This window comes from Lepus europaeus, chromosome 5 (assembly GCF_033115175.1).
Source record: "Lepus europaeus isolate LE1 chromosome 5, mLepTim1.pri, whole genome shotgun sequence".
NCBI lineage: Eukaryota > Metazoa > Chordata > Mammalia > Lagomorpha > Leporidae > Lepus > Lepus europaeus.
The window spans coordinates 83,410,047-83,432,222 of record NC_084831.1 but is presented as its reverse complement, the minus strand read 5'-3'; the positions used below and the strand labels follow the sequence as shown (position 1 = coordinate 83,432,222).

Below are 22,176 nucleotides of genomic sequence, written 5' to 3'. Positions count from 1 at the left end.
CGCTGTGCCGATCTGAAGCCAGGAGCCAGGTGTTTCCTCCTGGTCTCCCATGCAGGTGCAGGGCCCAAGCACTTGGGCCATCTTCTACTGCCTTCCCAGGCCACAGCAGAGAGCTGGACTGGAAGAGGAGCAAACGGGACAGTACCGGTGCCCCAACCGGGACTAGAACCTGGGGTGCCGGCACCACAGGTGGAGGATTAGCCTAGTGAGCCGTGGCGCCAGCTGAATAAGTATAATTCTATTACTGTTGTGCTTATTTAAAACATTTATAAAGTTCTGGATAATTTTTTGTATACTCTGCTTTTTTTCTCTGCACATATAAAAATATATTTGACTCTAAATATTTTAAAATAACCCAGAATGCAATTTTTGTCTTAGAATTATTTACCATAGTGTAGGCACTGCTATTAAGAATATCACTTCGGGTTGGCGGCAAGATGGCGGAATAGGCAGGGAGCACACTATTAGTCAGGGGGGAGACAAAGTTTAATATAAGTGGAGATACTGCAGGGTCAAGGAAGAGTAGGGGATGAAACAGCAGAGGAAACTCTTTCGGAACTAGTGATTCACAGTGGACCTGCGTGGAGAGCGTGGGAGCCCAAGTTCGGGACACCAGCGGCAGACTCAACACACCAGCGCTGGAACGCCAGGTGAGCCGAACCTCAATAGCCCGAGATACCAGCGGGCAAGCAGAAAGAGGAGGCTAGAGGGAACGAGGCTTGAAACTCCGTGGGGAAAAGTTCACCAGGCTAACTAGAAGAGAGATAGGAAAAAAATAAAAAAAGTGACTGATACAGACACAAGTTTCTCTCTCTCCGCTCACCTCTCAAAGGCGAGCAAGACAGAGCAGGTGCCATTTTGGACATACGTCATAAGCAGGGCGACCTCAGGTCTGCACCAGCCCTGAGCCTAGCAGAAAAACCTGACTCTGGGGGGAGGGGTGAAATAACAGGAGATTAGCATCTAACTTGGCAACCCAGTGGGAGACTGCAGGAGAATTGGAGCCCACACTGAGGGCAGCAGAGATTCCCTGTGTGGTCCTTGGGAAAGAGCTTCCAATCTCTGGCTCCTGTGGGTATATCATTTGCCTGCTAACTACCTCCAATTATGTTCAGCTGTGCGGAATTACTTCCCTTTTAAATCAAAAAAAGAAAGAGAGATTTACCACACCTAACCTGGGAGTGTCATCTTTGACACACCCTCAACCCTGAGGAACCAAACACAGCTCTCAGGCCACACTCATCTCAAGCCTCTAAGGCTCCACTGAAAGCAGACAGTCCACTTAATATAGAGCCATAGTGTAACAAGAAAAAACACCACAGTGAAGAAACCAAATATCTCCAACATGCCAAACAACAAACGCAAAAACCAAGCTAACAAGAACAAGGAAAACACTATGACGCCCCCAAATGAAAAAGACACCCCAAATCAAGATTATGAAGATGATGAGATCGAAGAAATGCAAGAAGCGGATCTCAAAAAATTGATAAGAACATTAAGAAGTTCTCAAAAACAAATTCTTGAACTACAGAAATCCTTTATGGACAAGATAGAAAATCTCTCTCGTGAAAGTGAAATATTAAGGAGGAATCAAAATGAAATGAAACAACTAGTGGAACAAGAAACTCTGATAGTGACTAGAAATCATAATGAAATGAAGAATTCAATAGATCAAATGACAAACATATTAGAGAGCCTTAAAAACAGAATGGGCGAAGCAGAAGAGAGAATATCAGACTTAGAAGACAGAGAACAGGAAAGGAAACAGGCAAACCAAAGAAAAGAAGAAGAAATTAGAAATCTAAAAAATATTGTCAGGAATCTACAGGATACTATTAAAAAACCCAACATTCGGGTTCTAGGAGTTCCCGAAGGCATGGAGAGGGAGAAAGGATTAGAAGGCATTTTCAGTGAGATACTAGCAGAAAATTTCCCAGGTTTGGAGAAGGACAGAGGCATCTTAGTACAGGAAGCTTATAGAACCCCTAATAAACATGACCAAAAGAGATCCTCACCACGACATGTTGTAATCAAACTCACCACAGTGAAACATAAAGAAAAGATCCTAAAAGGTGCAAGAGAGAAACGTCAGATCACTCTTAGAGGATCTCCAATTAGACTCACAGCAGATTTCTCATCAGAAACCCTACAAGCTAGAAGGGAATGGCGAGACATAGCCCAGGTACTAAGAGAGAACAACTGCCAGCCCAGAATACTATATCCTGCAAAGCTCTCATTTGTGAATGAAGGTGAAATTAAGACTTTTCATAGCAAACAGAAACTGAAAGAATTTGTTGCCACTCATCCTGCCCTGCAAAAGATGCTTAAAGATGTGTTACACACAGAAACACAGAAACATGGTCACCAATATGAAAGAAGGTAAAGGAAGGAAACCTCACAGCAAAAGATCACAGGAAGCTCAATTTCTCTTTGACGTAGAATTAAACTCTGATGCTCTGTTAAATCAATGTGTTAAAGTAATCTATTATGTTCTCTTGATGTCTGTTAAATTCTAATTGTTCAAAAACAGCTGAATTTTTATTAAGAGCTATGGGTTATTTAAATATGTGCTTTTTTCAAAGATTTGAATAATCACCTTGTAACAATGATCAAATTTGGTCTATGTTATGTCATGATTTTAAGAAATCTTATTTCAACCAGATATTTTGGATTTTGAGCCTTCTTGGCATTCTTGACAGGCATTCAAAAAATCAAAGTTTCAAACAATCTGGTCTCTAAAATTTCCAGTAAATCCTGGACTTTGGTTTTTCCAGTTTGGGCCCAACTGAAAAAATCGAAGGACCTATGTCTCTCATCTTATAGAGACACCAACTAATCAGTCTATTTGGATTATATTAGAAGTACTGTCAAGATGTGATGTGGTACCAGACTTTAAGTTTCTATAATGGAAAATGCTATTAATACAAATGTTTGAGAATTAAAAAGTCTAATGATCTTGTGTTACTAGACATGATAGTTATCTTAATGAGAAAGCCCCAGAGGCCTAAAGGGTTAAATACTTGTAAAATCCTACAGGTGCTTTCAAAAATACTGTGAAGTAAGCAAGTGCCTCTTGTTGGTTGATGAGTTTATAATTTGAAACATGGCAACTTAAAGTCTTTTGTCATCCACAGTTATATATGATGTGCTGCTCATAAAACTAAAGCGTTGTTGGTTCTGTGTTTAGCTGTCCTCCTATAGGATCCTATGGACTTTTTCCAGCCACTTTTATTGTATTCAGTACTTTGGGATGGCTCTGTAAACAGATGAAGCCAATAATGTATTAACAGTACCAACTGAGAGAAAGTATGGTTAACTGAGGTTACTAAAAACAAAAAGCAATTCAAATCAATTGGCAATCTACAAAAAGAGTTAAAGATTTTAAAAGCTATTATTAAAATTGCTATATTGGTCTATTATGCTATATTATATGTGTGTACATATTGTATGTCCACATGGGGAAATTTTATTGAGTTTTATTTTAAATGGCTTATAGATAAGATTGTCCATAAATTTAAGCTGCTAAAATCAATCAAAGATACATTTTAATTTGTGGGACCTGAATCTGTGTATCATATGTTTTAGACTTGTTGGTAGAAAGAAACTAAAAACATTTTAGATGGTTGTGCTTAAGTTTACTGGCTAAACAAACTACACCATGTTAGATATTGAAGAGGTGTTTTCAAATACATGATTCTTAAAATTTATAGAAGGCATTGGACCTTCTGGTAAATGTTTTCTTAAGTTGTTATCTAATGGTTGAAACTGTTTGCTAAGTATTCATGTGATATTGCTATTGTCAGCAAGCGATCTAGGACTTGCTCCCTCATTTCTCTATTCTAAGCCCAACTTGTTCTTTCATTTCTCTATTCTCTTCAAGGTAGGAAACTAATTCTATTTTGAAGCAATCTGTAGGATGCACAATTTAATCTTTAGACCTTATAAAAGAGATGGCTAACATTTTTCTGCAATAGCATAGCCAAAATAAGAACTTAAATAATAATCTCATAGCTAGATTCACTTCGCCATCAGCGAAGTATACAGTAAGTAGAAAAAACCTCCCTTTCAGACCAAAGGGAAAGAAAGTTTTAAAGTGAGAATATAATTTTCCTCATGGGCATTGTCTACCTTAGAAAAACTACTACAGAACATGCCTGTGACTATAGACTTGTAGTTCAGGCCACCGAAGATTAGAGATGGGACACGGGCACTCCCTTGACTTGCATCCTCTGGTCTGCTTTAACACAAACCAGGAGGAAAAGAAAGCTCGGCATCAGAAGCAATGGGTGGCAGGCCTATTAATGGCTGATCTGTACAGTGATCTGCCCTCAAGCAGACCCAACAGGCCAGTCCACTGCAGTGGCTTTCAATGTGGTAAGCCTGGGCTTCAGCAGAAGTCAGCTTGTGAAGAGCCCTGGCAGCTCTGCCAAGAGTTGGATCACTGGAAATGGACCTGCCCTGGAGTCGAAGGATGCCCAGGTCAGAGCCACAGATCTTATTGGCTCTAAGCTGAAAAGCCCTTCACTCAGCCCAACTTCCAAAGTGACCACTGCAGCTGAGGGGATGGTCAAGTAGGGTCAGCAACATTGCAGGCAGAACTGTAAATTTCTTGTTAGAGATGCTCCCTGCCTTTACCTGGCCAGCTCTCCTCCCAGGCCAGCCAAGTAATGAAAGTCAACAGAGTGCCTTCCCCTAGGAGGTTCACACCTCCCTTAGGATGTACCCCATGCGAAGAGATAGATAGGTCTGGGCTTCTTAACTTACAAGGCCTAAAGCCCAACAGATTATTATCAAGCCCCTTCTATCAGGTTCTATTTGCCTCTCAATCAGAAAACTTAATTGTAGCTTAGACAGCACCTTTCTTAGCTCCTCTAATAATGACTCTGTCCTTTGTTCTAGGCCCTGTCTAGTGCACTTGGGCCTCATTCCTTTGTAATCATAACCTCTACTCTACCACCAATGGCTCTACTCCCAACATGTGTGTACTGATGGTCCTCTTCCCCACTTAATGCTGTATAATTGTTCAAACCTGGTAAATGCCACTCTTAGGATCATTGGTTACTATCCTCACTCTGTCTTTTATGACCTTGTCTAAATATGATCAGAGTCAGCAAACTTGGAAGGCTTCCATAGCCTTGGCAACTCATGACGACAGCCTAGGATGGTTACTGGCGCCATAAACTAGAGTGTCAATTTGTTGGGTCAACAACAGGAGCCACTGTGCACTTGCTCCTCATGTGGGATCTCTGTCCTTAATGTGCTGTACATTTTGATTTAATGCTATAACTAGTACTCAAACAGTATGTTTCACTTTGTGTTTCTATGTGGGTGCAAACTGTTGAAATCTTTATACTAAATTGATCTTCTGTATATAAAGAGAATTGAAAATGAATCTTGATGCAAATGGAAGGGGAGAGGGAGCGGGAGAGTGGAGGGTTGTGGGTGGGAGGGAAGTTATGGGAGGGGGAAGCCATTGTAATCCATAAGCTGTACACTGGAAATTTATATTCATTAAATAAAAGTTAAAAAAAAAAAGAATATCACTTCGGGGCTGGAGCTGTGGCGCAGTGGGTTAAAGCCACCCATATGGGTGCCGGTTCAAGTCTTAGCTGCTCTACTTCTGATCCAGCTCCTTGCTAATGCACCTCAGAAAGCAGTGGAGGCTGGTCCAAGTGCTTGGGCCCCTGAACCCAAGTGGGAGACCTGAAAGAAGCCCCTGGCTTCTGGCTTTTGCCTGGCCCATCACAGTCATTGTAGCCATCTGTGGCGTGAACCAGTGGATTGAAGACCTCTCTCTCTCTCTCTCTCTCTCTCTCTCTCTGTGTGTGTGTGTCTCCTTCTGTAACTCTGCCTTTCAAATAAATAAATTAATAAAAAAAAAAAGGTCACTATCAGTACTTAGCATTGGGTTTTAGAGTCAGCTTTCAGGCATTTTTGATGCAAATTCTTGATCAGATTTATAATCAAAGCACTCAATAGATACTAGTAGTTTCTAAGGTAGGGAAAGTTACCTGACACTTATCATTATCTAGCTGGTTTGCTGTACTTGAGATTTGATTGGCATAAGTAATATTGTTGGGAGAATTTTTTTTAAATTCCAGAGGTAGAGATTGAAAGCACACATGCTCCCATCTGCTGGTTCACTGTGCCAATGATGGTAAGAGCTGGGACTTGACTGAGCCAGACTCTGGTTCTGGGAAGCCAGTCAAGGTCTCCCATGTGGGTGGCAGGACCCCAACTACTTGAGCCATCATCTTAGGTCTCCCAGGATATACACTGGCAGGAAACTGGAATTGGGAGCCAGAGAGGGTTATCGAAGCCAGGTACTTTGAAATGGGATGTGGTGATCTCAACTGATGTCTTAACCCCTAAGCCAAACACCTGCCCCTGTTGGGAATTTTATGAAGTGTATTAAACATCAGAAATCTGCCTGCTGCAAATCACAATTTCATCCCTTGCCACCATAAATAAATAAATAAATAGCAAGCCTGACTTGATATAAGCCATTTATTTAATCCCTCTGGCTTTCTACGGATCTCCCATTTGACATGAATTCAGTTTCTTCAAGAGGTTATCTGGACTAATCAAAGCTATTTTTGTAGTTAAATGTTTAGATTGAGTTGCCTTGACTGAAGCCAAATCTCTAGTTTTCCATTCACATGTATGAATTCATTTTAAAGACATCCTTACTAAAATAAAGAGTGTCAACATCCTGCTTTTGTTTCTGGATGCATAAAGCAACCAAATCTGCTCCCACGCTGATATTGTTGGGCGCAGAGGGACTACCAGGAAAGTTTATATGAGTCACACCACCAGAGGCTAGCAACTGGGGAGACTTACGGAAAAAGTCTTCTAATTGCCAACAAACTGGCCTCCTGTTTAAAAGGCTCATGGACAAGCCATGCTTGATGCTTGATTTCCACTTGGTGATCATTGTTGTATACAGCCTTTTGGGTTTTTGTTGAGATTGGCTACGTCATGAAGTACTTTTCACACAGAAACTTAAATCACTAAGAAATATAACTTTATACCACGCAATAGGCATAAACGGAACTCATCAACTCTTTCATAAACGTGTGAAAGCTCATTCCTTAAATGCACAGTGAATATACTTTCAGGTAATGGCTTGCAAGGGTTTTAATTATTCTTGGACTACATCATCCTAAGATGTTCTAAGCTGTCCACGTGATTGTGTGATCTTAACAAAATTATCACATACATGTGAAATTGACAATGAGTCAAGAAATCTTACACTTCAAAGAATTTTTTTCCATATCAAAATCACTTTGGGGAACTTGATTATATTTTATTAGATAAACTATAGAGGAGATATAAAATGCAAAACTTACATGTTGCCTCTTTGGTGTTACTTTTGCAAGATCTATTTTACCTGAGACTAGTAATAAGAATGGAACCAAACACTTTTTAAAAATGGTATCTGTCTAGAAGTAACCCTAGTTGAAGTAAAATTAATTCCTCAAGGGATTAAAAAAACTAAGAGAAAGCCTAACTTCTACTTGTTCTCAAACTTTGTAACAAGAATCCTTGGACTGGGTGGGAGGGAGGTTATGGTGGGGGGGGAAACCACTATAATTCAAAAGTTGTACTTTGGAAATTTATATTTATTAAATAAAAGCTGAAAAAAAATAAAATTTTTTAAAAAAAGAATCCTTGGATTGATATAGTCAGAACCATTAATTACATTTAGATCCTTGACATTCAAGCTCTGAGTATATCTATTGCTTATGCCTGCTTGTATAAGTGATTGTTTGTACATTGTTCAAATATGTTTAAATATAATACCCACGATATAACCTGGATTCAGAGATTTACACACAAAAATATGGCGAATGTTCTTTTTCACTATTTTTTTCTTCTTGGATGTTTAAGATGACAGTCAAGCTTATATTCAGAAATATGCAGGCTTGTACTATAACTGTGTATAACACCAGAGCCTCAAATTAATTTTAATGACTCATGTTGAGCATTTACTTCTCTACCCAGACAAAATGCTTATCTTCTCTCTTGCTGGCCAACCATAGCAGATAACTGAGTTCATATATTCAATTTCAGAGTTTACCTCAAAGTTCCATACAAATGAAAGGCCTGGAGGATGGGACGGGGGAAGGTGCGAGTGGGCAGAGGCTTTTTGAGGTGTGCACATTGCACTAAAATCAGCAGGTATTGTGAATCTATTACATTCCCCAGCTCTTGTCCCCAAGATTTCTCCAAAGCTCTCACATAATCTCTGCTGTTTCTGAAACCCACATTCGCGTGTCTTCTCTCTCCAGTCATCACCTTTCCTCATCTCAACAGTCCTTCTCCAGAGAGTTGATTATCAATAAAGTAAATAGTACAAATATGTAAAGTGGCAATTAAGCTTTGAAAGTTACCAGTTGGGGCCCGTGTTGTGGCATAGTGGGTAAAGATGCTTCCTGCAATGCTGAAATCTCATGTGGGCGTCAGTTTGAGTCCCCACTACTCCACTTCCAACCCAGCTCCCTGCTAATGGCCTGGGAAAAGCAGCGGAAGATGGCCCCAGTGTTTGGGCTTTTGCACCCACAAGGGAGACCTGGATGAAGCTCCTGGCCCCCGGCTGGTCCAGCACTGGTTGTTGTGGCCATTTGGGGAGTGAACCAGCAGGTGGAAACTCGCTCTCTCTCTCTCTCTCTTTCTCTCTCCCTGTCTCTTTAATGCTGACTTTCAAATAAATAAATCAAGCTTAAAAGAAAGTTACCAGTTACAATTTCCTTACACGTAGGTATAAGTAAGATTTTCACATAGGCTCCCTGAAGCCTGGAGAGAATGTGTTCATTGGGAGAGGCCTCCTTGCCATGCAGAACTGTTCTGACTGCTTCCAGTGGCCACAGTCCTCGCCCTGCATGCATTTAGGGAAAGCCGGACTGGACAGCCACTGTCCAATCTGATCTGGCAAGTGCACAGCAATTGCACTCCAGATTACATATTCAGGCACTAATTACCCAGATGAAACTCCAGGGGCACTTTTGCTAGATGCAGCACAGTGAATTAAGGAAGGAAATAATTAGTGATAATTACGGAAACTAGTTTAACAGCGAAAGAATGTATGCAGCCCATTTTCTGCAGAGGGAACCTTATAAATAGCTGAAGAAATGCAAAGGATAATCATGATTTCTGAAAATGAGTGACAAAGGGACCGATCTCAATTTTAAGTTATAAAAACAACTTTATTTTGTTTCTAGGTACTACGTAGCCAAATGTTAAGACATTTCATCATGAATTTGCGTTATGACAAATCAACTTTCAAGCATTGTCTTGAGTCTCAGAGGTTTCGTCAGCATTTGACATGATCCGAATACTTAGAGACAGTGAGTAAACACGTGGGAAAGGAAAACGGTGCAAGCACATAAGGCGTGGCGTTTCAACCAATAGAAATATTCATAAGGGGTCAGAGTAAGGTGGGAGAGAAAGGGGTATTCAGAAAAAGCAGCAAATGTATACCACATTCAAAATCATGCACAGGAACTGTTCTTTAACACAGCCAAGACATTAAGTTGTCCAAAGTTTTATACTCCTTTTCAGGGACTTCAGATAAAAAAATATTGCTTGGGGGCAGGTTGAGCCCCTCCTCTGTCTTCCCAAAATGAACTTAAGGATGCCCCCTTTGTCAGTGAATAACTCAGGGCAGACGGAATAAGAGTGGATAGCTTGTGTGGAAGCTGGCATGGACCTGTATCAGAACACGGCAGGGGCCCACATCTGAAAAACCGTGCCAGGACTGGCAAATTATCCATGTTTTCTAAATGGACAAGAAAAGATCAGAAAGTCCCTAACCCTTTAGGTAGTCGCCTCCCCAATGACGGGTGTTTTCATGTGTTTTGCTAACTGGATGATGACAGGGAGCTCTATCTTGAGTTATTGAGATAGTACCGAAGTGGGGACTGTTTGAGTAACATTATCACATTCTGGATTCACAGGAGAATGTGCATTGACTCTTAATTTTAGTCTGTAAAAGCAAATTAAAATTATATTGCCATTTGTTTTATCTGTTCACTGATAAATACTGCTGACAGTTCATTATGATGAACCATGAGTGTTCACTGAATGAGTACATCACCAACGTGGGTCCTGTTTTTAGACTGAAATCAGAGAACAAAATAAAATGAAACCTAAACAATGGACAGATTTTCTTATCGTAGAAAACAAAGAGCAAAACCTCTCTTGGGGGAAACACTAGTAACAGATATAAAGATGATATTTTCTTTCTCGGTGTCAGAAATCATAGCATATTTGTAAGAACTTGGACTTTGTGCTCATTTCAAGTAACTCAAAGAGGATTCCAGGTTGTTGAAGACCCCTCTCCACATAGTAGGCTTGAGAGGCAAAGAGCCACCTCTAGAACAAAATACTTGTAACAGGCATATTTTCCAAGCTTGTCTGAGAAAGTAGTGCCCACTGCACAGGATGCCATGTTAAATTGCTGGACCTCATTCAAATAGCTGAGAAATACAATGGCAGGGAAAGAAGTGGGTGAACATCATGAAGAGATACAACTGTAAATGACAGATGTCATTGTTTCAAAACCTTGTTATTGAAGATGCTGTGTTAAAAACAAAACAACACTCAACACATCATGAACAAATGCAGGTTTCTTAGGCGGTACACTTGGGGTATATCTATATGTTCCCCTTCAACCAGATCCTCACTGAACAATTGTTTGTTCTCTACTTCACCATTAAAACAGACCAAAAAAGCTTACCCATCACAAGTTTCAAACAGCCACGTGAGTTAAGAATACATGATGGTGCTTTTACAGTTACACAAGCGGTTTCTCAGGAAATCCAGTGGATGCTGGAGAAATACAGCTCGCTGTCCCTCCTCAGCAAGAGCACTTGTAAAATACAGAGTGACACGATACCCTATACAATGAGTTGATCAGTTAAAGAACTTTAGAAAAGTCAGCAGCTCATTTACCTGAGTTTACCATTTAAAGGCTGAACAGTAATTGAATGCTTTTTGCTTAATGTGGACAAAAAGTCACAATATTAAAATGGGCCAGAGTTGGAAGGTTTAGACTCAAAATGAAGTTTGAGACTTTTGAATTTTTATAAAAGGTAATAGAAATATTTCTGACTTTTCCTTGTTAGTTAAAACAAAGTTGTAGTTTGTATTAATTTACTAGATGTTATCTGAATCTTAGGTTGGGGGGTGGTCAGCCTGTAAAAATCATTAAGAAAACAAAATTTTTTGATTTTTGTCAAACTGCTACAAGTATAAGAGAACCATTAGTGACTTGCTTCAGTTATGAACCTGTAAGAGATCATTAGTTAACACCAGATAAAGACTTCAGCATAAATATAATTTTTAACCTGAATAGATCCCCTTTGAAGGGTGATATAGAAAATAATCATAAATTTTATCCAGAAAAACAGTGCATCCAGTGTTTTGCCCTCAGTTCTCTAAGCTCACCTTGCCGTGGGGTCTTTTTATAATGTTCCACCACAGACAATCTGCTAACAAATTGCTGAAAACAGTGAGGGTTATGTTTCTAAATGCAACACACTGTTCATAGTCAGGGTTCCAACAATATTCCAGAATTGAATATTTCATCATACAATAACTATAACAGTGTATTAATATTAATTATTAATAATAAAAGTATTATTCCAATTCCAGGTCTCAATAATTCAGCTACATAAAACCACCTAAAACTTTAACATACAGCAGAAACTGCCAAGCGCACAGACTCAAAGTCTATATGGCTGGATTACTAAACAAAGGAAAAGTGATCCTTTCCCTAAGCGTTCACCCCATCACGTGCTCTAAAATTTAAAACACAACCTAGACGTTCTCTCTGCTGAGCAGTTCCCAGAGTTGCTTTCTGGAGCAATTTTTAAAAACAGCATTGTGAAAACCCAAATCATTCTCCTACTGTCTTTCATTTTAAGTGCCCAACATTTCTCAGATGAGTCTAGGGCTCAGAAAATTGTCCCTTTGAATTTGACAATTGAACAAAGTTCCTATGATCAGTAGAACTGGTCCTTGGTCGAGGGCCCAAACCACTGTATTTTATTTCCCTGCTCTATACAGCTTAGCAGTCATTGAACTATTTTGCCCGAGACCCTTTACTATGTTGGATTTTAAGGGGAAAGGTAAATCAAAACTCTGCTGAACATCAGGTAAAATTATTGCTCAGTGGCAACCTCTTAGCCATTTTTGCATCCTTTGAATAAAGTCTTAGAATCATTTTAAGCCAGAGAGCAGAGAGGGTTTCTGTGCTTGCATCGCAAGCATTCACAGTGAGGGCAGGCTTGAGGGACATCGATTACTACAGTGGGCTATTCTGTGCAACAGGCAGAATGTGGGTAGAGTACCACTGCCACCCTACCAGAGGGAGGGGAGGGCTGGCTGGAGCACAGTGGCTGTCACAGAGGGCTTGAGTAGTGCCATTTTTCCCGTCTGGTACATTCGTGTATCAAGAGATCAAGGCTGACTGAATTACTCAAAGATGCAGGCTCCTAATCCTATGATTTTAAAATTGAATTGCCTACTAGAATATTAGACTCAATCAGGTTTCCTGAAGGATATTCACCAGTACTACAAAGCATTGTTAAGGATGGGGGAGCCTCTGTATTGAGTTTCCAAATTGTATTTTTTATAGGTTGGTTAAAAACACAAATCGGTTAAACTGTAAATGGCCAATTCAAGCATTTTTCTTCACCCCTCACAAAGTCCTTGCCTAAGGAAAACTGTCGCTGTCAGGTCTGGGAAGCAGTGCACTCAAGGGTTCTGCTGGAGGCCGGGGAAGAACTGAACACCAATACTGAGTGGCAATGCACTTGTGTGAGTCTGCACTCCAGAGCAGAGTGCTGTAGGACGAAGGGCGTGGCCCTGGAGAAGGCAGCTGGTCTCAAAGTAACGAGCACAGACTCCGTGCTTCTCACGCAACAAAAGCAAAACTAGGGACCCTGTACACAGGTGTAAACAAATGAAAAGCAACCTTGGCAAAATAACTTCATCCATTTAAAAAATGCCAAAATGCATGCAACTTAGAACTCCCTCCCTTTCACAAGAATGAACCGAAGAAACGAAACAAAACAAAAACACATGGAACCATCTGATGCTGTCAGTAGAAAACAATACTAGATACAATAGGTTCCAAGAGAAATAAAACTTTAAAATATTAATATTGAAAAAATACAATTAAATTTTTATTTAAAAAATACATACTCCTTACTTGAACTTTGTGTACATTTTGTTTTGTGTGAAAAAGAAAAAAAAATAAAATAGGAAAGGCATTAAGAGTGCCTAATTATTTATACTGTATTTGGTAGAAGCGTGTTTCAGTCAAACTTGAACAAAAAATAAGTTATTCTGTTTTCATTTGCTCCCGGACATCAGAAGGCAGAGTTTCAAAGAGAGCATCTTCCACAACTAACCCAGCTCGTTTCAGAGCCCGGCAGTCGCCCAGTTCAGGGGGGAGGATTTCAAAGTGATTGCCTTTAACATCTAAGTAGGAAAGAAACAGTAAATTCCCAATTTTGGGTGAAAGTACGGATAGACTGTTTTTCCCAATCTTCAGAGTTTTGAGTTTCTTGCAGAAGTAGAGTTCATCTGGGAGGCTTTCCACTTTGTTAGAAGTGATGGAAAAATACTGTAAACTTTGGAGAACTCCGATTTCAGGTGGGATGAATCGAATGTCATTGTAGGACAAGTCCAAGTATCGGATTTTGTTGCATAGGAAGAGGTGGGAGGGCAGCACCTCTATTTTGTTGTGACTGAAGGACAGTCGCTCCAGGCTGGTGAGCTTCTTGATATGCTCTGGGATATAGGAGATGCTGTTATACCACAGTTTGAGCACAGTTAACTTTCTCAAGTGCTGAAAGCTGACGATTTCTTCTATCGACTTCAGGTTGTTTTCCTTTAGGTCCAGTTCCTGGAGGCTGAGCAGGCTGAACACGGCGTGCGGGATGCGCTCCAGGTCACAGTGGACCAGCTCCAGCTCGGTCAGGTTGGTCATCTTCTTCAGGTTGTTGAGCATCACCAGCTTGGTCCCATCATTGTGGATGCACATCTTCTGCAGGTGGCTGGACACGTCCACCACTGCTTGTGGGATTTTGGAGACGTTGCTTTTGATGGAGAGAATTTTAAGGCTTTTGAGATCCCGCAGAGACTCGAGGGTGACATTTTTGGAAATATCATGGCTTAGGGAGCCAACCAGGTAGAGCTCTTCCAGATTCCGGAGCCCATACATCCAGGGTGGCAGCTCCCTCATGTCATCAAACTTGACACTCAAGACCTTGAGGTTTTCCTTCAGGAAAGACAGAGCTGCACTGTGGATCTTGACAGAGCACTGGTGTAGAGAGAGCTCTTGGAGATTGTCTAGCTGCGCAATGGTGGCTGGTATCATGACGTTCTTAATGATTTCAAGTTTCAGAGACTGCAACTCTGTGATTTCAAAAACAGTGTCTGGAAGGCCAGAGAGCATGATAAGAGGCAGTTCCAGTCGGTTGTGGGCATTTGTCTGTAGCTTCTGCCTCAGTTTATCCGGAGTCCACTCGTTATTCAAGTTCAGCTGCTTTAACTTGTTTTCACTGACTTCAGACAGGAACACTGCAAATCTTTTGGAATAGAGAGGGTCATACTGGTCTATCATATGAAGCATAAAAGCAAAGTCATTCTTCACATCAGGAATATCATCAATCCCAGTCTCTTGCCGGACGTACTCAAAGGAATATTCCCTTAGCGAACGGTAGAAGAGCCAGTATAAGGTATAAAGGCACGTCAATCCGTAGATGCTTACAAAGCACAGGTAGCAAAAGGAGAGCTTTGAGAACAAGTGTGCCATGGTATGATTGCAAGAAAAGTTTCTGTATCCAGTCATGTCCTGAATGTCAACGTTGCAGTCCACTGTAAACTGGACTTTGGAAACCAGAGCGCTGTTATAGGCAATGATGATCAGGAACTTGATGACCTTGAGTACGGTCTGGCGGACATACATGGCATACAGTATGTCCCCTTCCTCCACATGCAACCTGAACTTCTTCACCTTTTCAAATAAGGCCTTGGCTTGCTCACCTTCCTTTTTATCCAGAGCCCCAGCAGTGGTTTTGTCGACCACAAACTTCTCTGGAATTGACTTGAGAGACTGAGAGTTGACCAAGCTGCCTTCTGGCCCGGACTGGATGGTGTTGGACCGGTTCACGTTGTTCTTCCTGCTGTCCTTCTCTTCTGAGTCCTCCCCAGACACCTCAGATAAAGCCCGTGTGGTCCAGGGAGAGTCAAAACACTTCCCCAGGATGGAGATGAAATGTTCTATTTTGGAGCTGGATCCGGGGAATTTGAACCAAAAATTACTGCAGAGCATGAAGACCAGGGTATGGATGAGGACAAGGTAAGGGAAATACTTGGCATACCAATGGAGGGCCCGCTCATAACACATCTGGTTTATAAAACTGTACTGCTGGAGGTCCAAGTCTGTCTTCAGCCCCTTCATCTCCACAGTGGCAGGGTTGGTAGGAGACGGTTTGGGTGGAGGCAGTGGGGTGGTACTGGCAGCTGCCTGAGAGACATTTGAAATGGAAGAGTGGTTCTGAGCAGGCTGCACTCTCTTCGGAAGGCAGATTATCTTGTCTTGCATGACCTGGAACACAGAAATCATATTTTCAAATTATCTTACTCAAAGAGCTTTTGTAATGTCATTAGTGTGAAGAAAGCAGCAATAACATCCAATAAACGTCTGCTTCCTCTGCCTGGAGAATATAATGTTCAATTCCAGCACCAGATTTTATTCTTAGCTCATAGGCTAACAAAATGAAATAGCTGACTTTCTTCATCAAAGTTATGTTATAAAACAGTGGTTTTGTCAGTACATGTAACAGTTCACAGACTGAATATTTAGAGAATATTCATGTGTTTCAAAAATTATTATTTTAGAGGAAAGGAGGTAGAGTGAGAGTGAATGAGAGGGAGGAAGGCAGGGGAGAAAGAGAGAGAGAGAAAGAGAGAGAGAAGGGTAGATAGGGAGAGAGCAAAGGAGAAAGAGAGATCTCCCACTTACTTGTTTATACCCTCAAATGCTCACACTTGCTGGGGCTGGGCCAGGCCTAAGTTGGGAGCCAGGAGCTGGGTACTAAGAACTTGATCCAGGTCTTCCACATAGCCGACAGGTACTCAGATGCTTCAGTCATTGCTGCCACCTCCCAGAGTGTGCATTAGCAGGAAGCTGGAGCTGGGTACCTGACCCAGCTACTTTGATATGGGATGTGGGCATCTTAACACTAGAATAAATGCCCACCCCTCACATTGTTATTGTTGTTTTAATTTGATGGGCAGAGACAGAATCATAGAGAACTCCCATCTGCTGGCTCACTCTCCAAAGGGCCACAAATGTGGAGACTGGGCCGGGCCACAGCCAGGAGCTGGGAACTTAATCCAGGTCTGCTACATGGGTGGCACAAGCCCAATTACTTGCCACCACTGCTGCCTCCCAAGGTCTGCACTGGCAGGAGGCTGGAATCAGGGGGTGGAGCTGGGAGTAGAATTTTGGCACTCTGATGTGTGTCATGGAGGTGCCCTAAGCAGAGTCTTAAATTGCCAAATGCCTGCCCTCCATAGTTTTTTTTTTTTTTTTTTAATTTGCATTTCTCCTCTCACAGGAACCTGGCAGAATCAATCATTGGTCGGGAAGTACATCCTCTTATCAGACTCAATCTTGAATTGAATGACTCAATATTAAATTAGTTTGTAATATTATTTATAGTGTTCAGTAGTAAAAGTAGTGGAAAGAAGAAATAAAGAAAAAATTCTTATCTTTATTGTTTTCTCTTTGCTTTCTGCCCATATCCTAGAATATATGCATAGATGAATATGAATGGCTTTAATATAATGAGAATTTTGCCAAGTTTTTATAATACCAATTTCTTCATAGGCAGATGAACAACTACACAAGTGTTCAATAGTAAAATAATTATGTCTAAGTTGGCTAGCTTTTCACATCATATACTACACCGAGAACCTCTATCTCTCTACTAGTGCTTCAGATTGGTTGAAAAGAATATTAAGCTGTGAGATTACCTAGCAGTTTCATATGACTGCAATTTGGGAAAGAGATAAGACACTTTGGCTGCAAATAAGGTTGGATGAGTCAGATGTGGTCTTGAATTTCAACCTGGAGGAATCACCCTCAGGAAGCAGCCCAGAGAAGTGGAACATTTTGAACAATTAAGCAAACAATGCAAAGGGAGGGTAATAACCAAAGAGTACACGGCAATGGGATGTGGAATTAATAACAAAGGGAAACTCTGCCTAAAATATCAAATGGCTGGAAAACCATGGTATTTAGTGGTCCTGCAACAGCAAGGTGTTTAGTGGTTTTGCAATCAACAAAAGCCCTTTGTATTGACTACAGACTTAGAATCTGAACTCATGACAATGTAGACATGCTATGGCATGGACCATTATCACAAACTGGTGACCAAGGAACTCACAGTCCAGCATACAGAAGCATGAGGTTGTCAGTGGAGTGATGCAGCCATCATGCAGTGAGGTGCCTGGGACACAGAAGGACACCAGGATACAGCTGCTGAGAAAATGAACGAGGCCCAAACTGCAGTAGCCCTTCCAGCTCAGGGCTGTATCTTGTCTGAGTGCAGAGGAGCCTCACCCAGGGCCGAGGACATATTCCTCTTAGTCTTCATGGGGACACAGTTCTTGAAATGTGCCTGCTATAGTGCCAGGAGGCTAAAGACTGTTCTATTTTCCAAAAGGTGCTAATCCCTCAAAAATGAGCAGAGTAGGGAAAAAAATAAACCCCAAATCCTGGAATTTCATCACTAGGAACACTAGTTGCAGAGGGAACAGCTCTGGGTTGAATTTGGAAGGAATGTGGGGGCAGGTTGTCCAATCCCAACAGCTGACACCTAGATTACAAAAGAGGGTAAAGGGGCAGTGGCATAGTTGGGTCCTGCAGTGCCAGCATCCCATATGGGTGCTGGTTCAAGTTCTAGCTGCTCTACTTCCGATCCAGCTCCCTGCTAATGTGCTTGGGAAAGCAGTGGAAGATGGCCCAGGTACTTGGGCTCCTGTACCCACATGGGAAACCTGGAAGAAGCTCTTGCCTCCTGACATCCAATTGGCCCAGTCTGGCTATTGTAGCCATTTGAGGAGGGAACCAGCAGGTGGAAGATTTCTCTCTACCTCTGCCTCTCCCTGTCTATAACTCTACCTTTCAAATTAATAAATAAATCTTAAACAAAAGAGCAAAAGTGTGTAAAATGCTCCTTATGCTTCTCAGAGTCCCCAGAGGAAAGAAAATGCACATGTAAAATTGTTCTCTGGCTGTGATAATATCTACACAATATTTCTCAAAAAGAAACCCAAAGGATGAAAGATTGGAGAAATGGGCTTACTGTAATTCGGATTCATAAATTCTCATCTGCAAATAATCATGTTGAGAAAACATCACAGCAGTTTTTGTAAAGAAGAACAGGGTCTTGAATATTCTTCATCAATTCTAAGGTCCATGAAATAAAGTGAATTTCTTGCTTTTGCTTTCTAGAAGAGGGTATTTTTGAGAAAAACATAAAGTAAAAACTCAAGCTTCCTTAACAAAGGGAACAATCTTTCCAAATCTGCCTTGCAATGCTGCTGAACTCCAGGAAGATAATATTTAAAATTGTAATGATCAAATCTACACCATCAAAGGGCTGCATTTTCAAGTGGAATGTATCCATACCTTATGTTGTATCCTGAAATAACTTGAACAGTCAATGTGAAATTAGGGCCTTTAAAAGTAATTCTATTTCAGATCACTAATGTTTGTGGATACGTTTTTTATGGTATGGTGTAGCTTTCACGGTGGTTGCTTGTGTGCCAGTCTTTTGTTCTGCTAAGCAAAATTAATCAGGTCATTTGGTTGCACTGAGCTCCAGCTTCAGGGCCTAGACCAAACCAAAATGGTACCACTCATGCTAAATGCTATAGAGTCAAACCGAAAATTTAAGGAAGCAGATGCATCAGTTTTTTTTTTTCTTGCTGATGTTGTGTTTTGTTTTGTTTTGTTTTTTAAGGAAGCAGACCTGGATTCAGTTTTTCCTAAACTGAGATTTCAATCTACCTGAGTCAGCATAAAGGAAGTCCTCTCTGTTTTAATCCTTACAAAAAGTAATCTGATTTCAGCCAGTCAGCAATCTCCCCAACCCCCCACCCCGCTTTTGCTCCATCTCCTTATTCTCACCTTACAGAACCCACTGTTCTGCTTTTGCTTTTTCCCAGTGAGAGTCCTCATTCTGTTTTGTAGAATGAAGACTACCTTGATTCATGAATTGTGAATAAAAGCTATATGGGGGCAAACTGTTGAAATCGTTACCTAATATATACTAAACTGATCTTTTGTATATAAAGAGAATTGAAAATGAATCATGATGTGATTGGAAGGGGAGAGGGAGCGGGAAAGGGGAGGGTTGTGGGTGGGAGGGAAGTTTTGGGAGGGGGAAGCCATTGTAACCCATAAGCTGTACTTTGGAAATTTATATTCATTAAATAAAAGTTTAATTAAAAAAAAAAAGCCAATGACAGCGCCAGCTAAGTTGGTTGTAATTTTGTCTTCTGACAGGTGGACTCACCGAAGCCATCATGATGACGGAGGAGTAGGATCTACAGCGGAGAGCAGAACATGCTTGTGATAACCCCTTCAAGCAGTCCCCATTTGTATGCATGAGACACCAAAAGGCTGAGGTTAAAACAAAACCCAAGCACTTGCCTCAGAGAAACTATTTGAAATGACAGCTGGAGCAACATGAGTGAAGGGCCAGCTTGTCCAGCACAGGCCAGAGACATAAATGGCACCTGCAGGACATGAGTGCCGAGTAGTCCCGAGTGGCTTCAGGGAAAGGCAGGCACCCAGTGACTCCTCCATGCAGTTATTTTAATAGGGACCCTGAGGACGGTAAGCCCTTTAAGGTCAAGCTTGGGAGAAAGACAACTCAAACAGTATTTAGTGTAAGCAGTGTTCAAATTTGTGTTTGCCTTTTACAATGAACTTTATAGTCTAGATCAAGAAATAAAACAAAACCTGGAGGTATTTTTATTTGTAAGTTAAGAAGAGCTGACTTCTTTATGGCTGATTCTTCCTCTCCAGGATGTATGTCCCCACTTTGTGTTTTTCAGGAGTGTTCTGCTGTTTTCCTCACATGGATTTTTACTTTTACAGTTAAATTTAATCTAAGTATTTTATTTTTTGCTAGCATAAATCTGTCTTTTTATAACATAAATTTTAAAAAGTTATGTTAGAGACAGAGAGCTCTAATTTGCTGATTCACTCCCCAAATTACTACAATGGGTGGGGCTGGACCACGCCAAAGCTGGGGACCAGAAACACAGCCGAGGTCTCCCACATGGGTGGCAGAAACCAAATTATGTGAGCCATTGTCACTGCTTCCCGGGGACTGCACCAGCAGAGAACTGGAGCAAGGAATTAAACTGAGGTACTCAAGATGTGGGATGCACGTGTCTTAACTAGCATTGACTAAATGCCCACTCCCTGAAACATTTACTTTTAACACACAAAATAGTCTTCCTTCTCCCTCTTTCTACCCTATACATTCCTTAGTGAATGCTGTAAGTTTTGCATACATTGTGCAGATCTCCATCAGTCCATATACATATATAAGTACACAAATTGAATTTTACTTTATGTATTACCCCTGCAGTAGGTACATATATTGGGTTTTTTACTTGCATGGTATATCTTGAAGACTTTAAGAGCTGGCACCTGAGGCTGTCCTTCATTTTAAGTGCCATGAAATTGCATTCTGTGGTTGTGATCTAATTTACTACAGACATTCCCATGACGATGTGCACGTAGGCAATTTTGCTATTGCAAGCTGTGCCAGTCTCAAAAGCTCACCTACTGTTTGATTTTATATGGCATTTTGCAAAAAAGGACAGAAAACAGAAAGAGATGGAGAAGAGATCAGAGGTTAGGGATAGAGGTTCGGGGAGTCAGGGCAAAACTCAGCACCAAGAAGATTCCTTGCGGTGTTGAGATTCTTCCACATCCTAATTCTGGTGGTGCTTACATGATTCTGCACATTTTAAAACTCAAATACATACACACCTGGTTTAGATAAAGGGTGATTCATCAAGATGGGTAGGTTAAAAGCCACCCAATATTAACGTTGCTTTACCAGCTTATTTTTTAGGTTAGGTCATTTATTTTTTTTTTATAATTACCATATTTTTTATTTTAAAACACCTACAACCTTTATGTTTTTTTTTCTTCTTCTTTCTATTAAACTTTTATTTAATGAATATAAATTTCCAAAGTATAGCTTATGGGTTACAATGGCTTCCCCCCTCCCATAACTTCCCTCCTGCCCGCAACCCTCCCCTTTCCCGCTCCCTCTCCCCTTCCATTCATGTAAAGATTCATTTTCAATTCTCTTTATATACAGGAGATCAGTTTAGTATATATTAGGTAAAGATTTCAACATTTTGCCCGCATAGCAACGTAAAGTGAATAAACTACCATTGGATTACTAATTATAGCATTAAATAGCAATGTACAGCACATTAAAGACAGAGATCCTACATAATTTTTTTTTTCAAATTAATTAATTTTCTATGCCATTTCCATTTTAACACCAGGTTGTTTTTTTTTTTTTTTCATTTCCAATTCTCTTTATGTACAGAAGATCAATTCAGTATATAATTAGTAAAGACCTCATTTTTTAATCTCTATGTTTCACCTTTGTGATTTTATTGTTTAGATATCTGCCTTACATTTTTTTTATTTTCACAGGCAGAGTGGACAGTGAGAGAGAGAGAGAGACACAGAGAAAGGTCTTCCTTTTCCGTTGGTTCACCCCCCAGTGGCCGCTGTAGCCGGCGCACCGCGCCGATCCGAAGCCAGGAGCCAGGTGCTTCCTCCTGGTCTCCCATGCGGGTGCAGGACCCAAGGATTTGGGCCATCCTCCATTGCCTTTCAGGGCCACAGCAGAGAGCTGGACTGGAAGAGGAGCAACCGGGACTAGAACCCGATGTGGCGGTGCCGCAGCCGGAGGATTAGCCTATTGAGCCACGGCGCCGGCCCAGCCTTACATGTTTTTTAAAACCCAGGCTAATTATCCCTTTCTGCTTATAAGTGAACTTAATTCATTGCATTACCCCTATTTGGACATTTGGATTTATTTCTAG

General features: G+C 41.0%; 1 protein-coding gene across 1 annotated transcript in view; it reads right to left on the bottom strand.

Annotated features, from left to right (window-relative positions):
- Positions 1-9,181: 9,181 nt before the first annotated feature.
- The window catches only part of LRRC8C (leucine rich repeat containing 8 VRAC subunit C), a 96,156-nt gene continuing 83,161 nt past the window's right edge, over positions 9,182-22,176 (bottom strand). Inside the window, exon 3 of the mRNA XM_062191700.1 lies at positions 9,182-15,622. Coding sequence (XP_062047684.1) covers positions 13,349-15,622 — 2,274 coding nt within the window. The 3' untranslated portion in view covers positions 9,182-13,348. The remainder of the gene's footprint in view (positions 15,623-22,176) is intronic.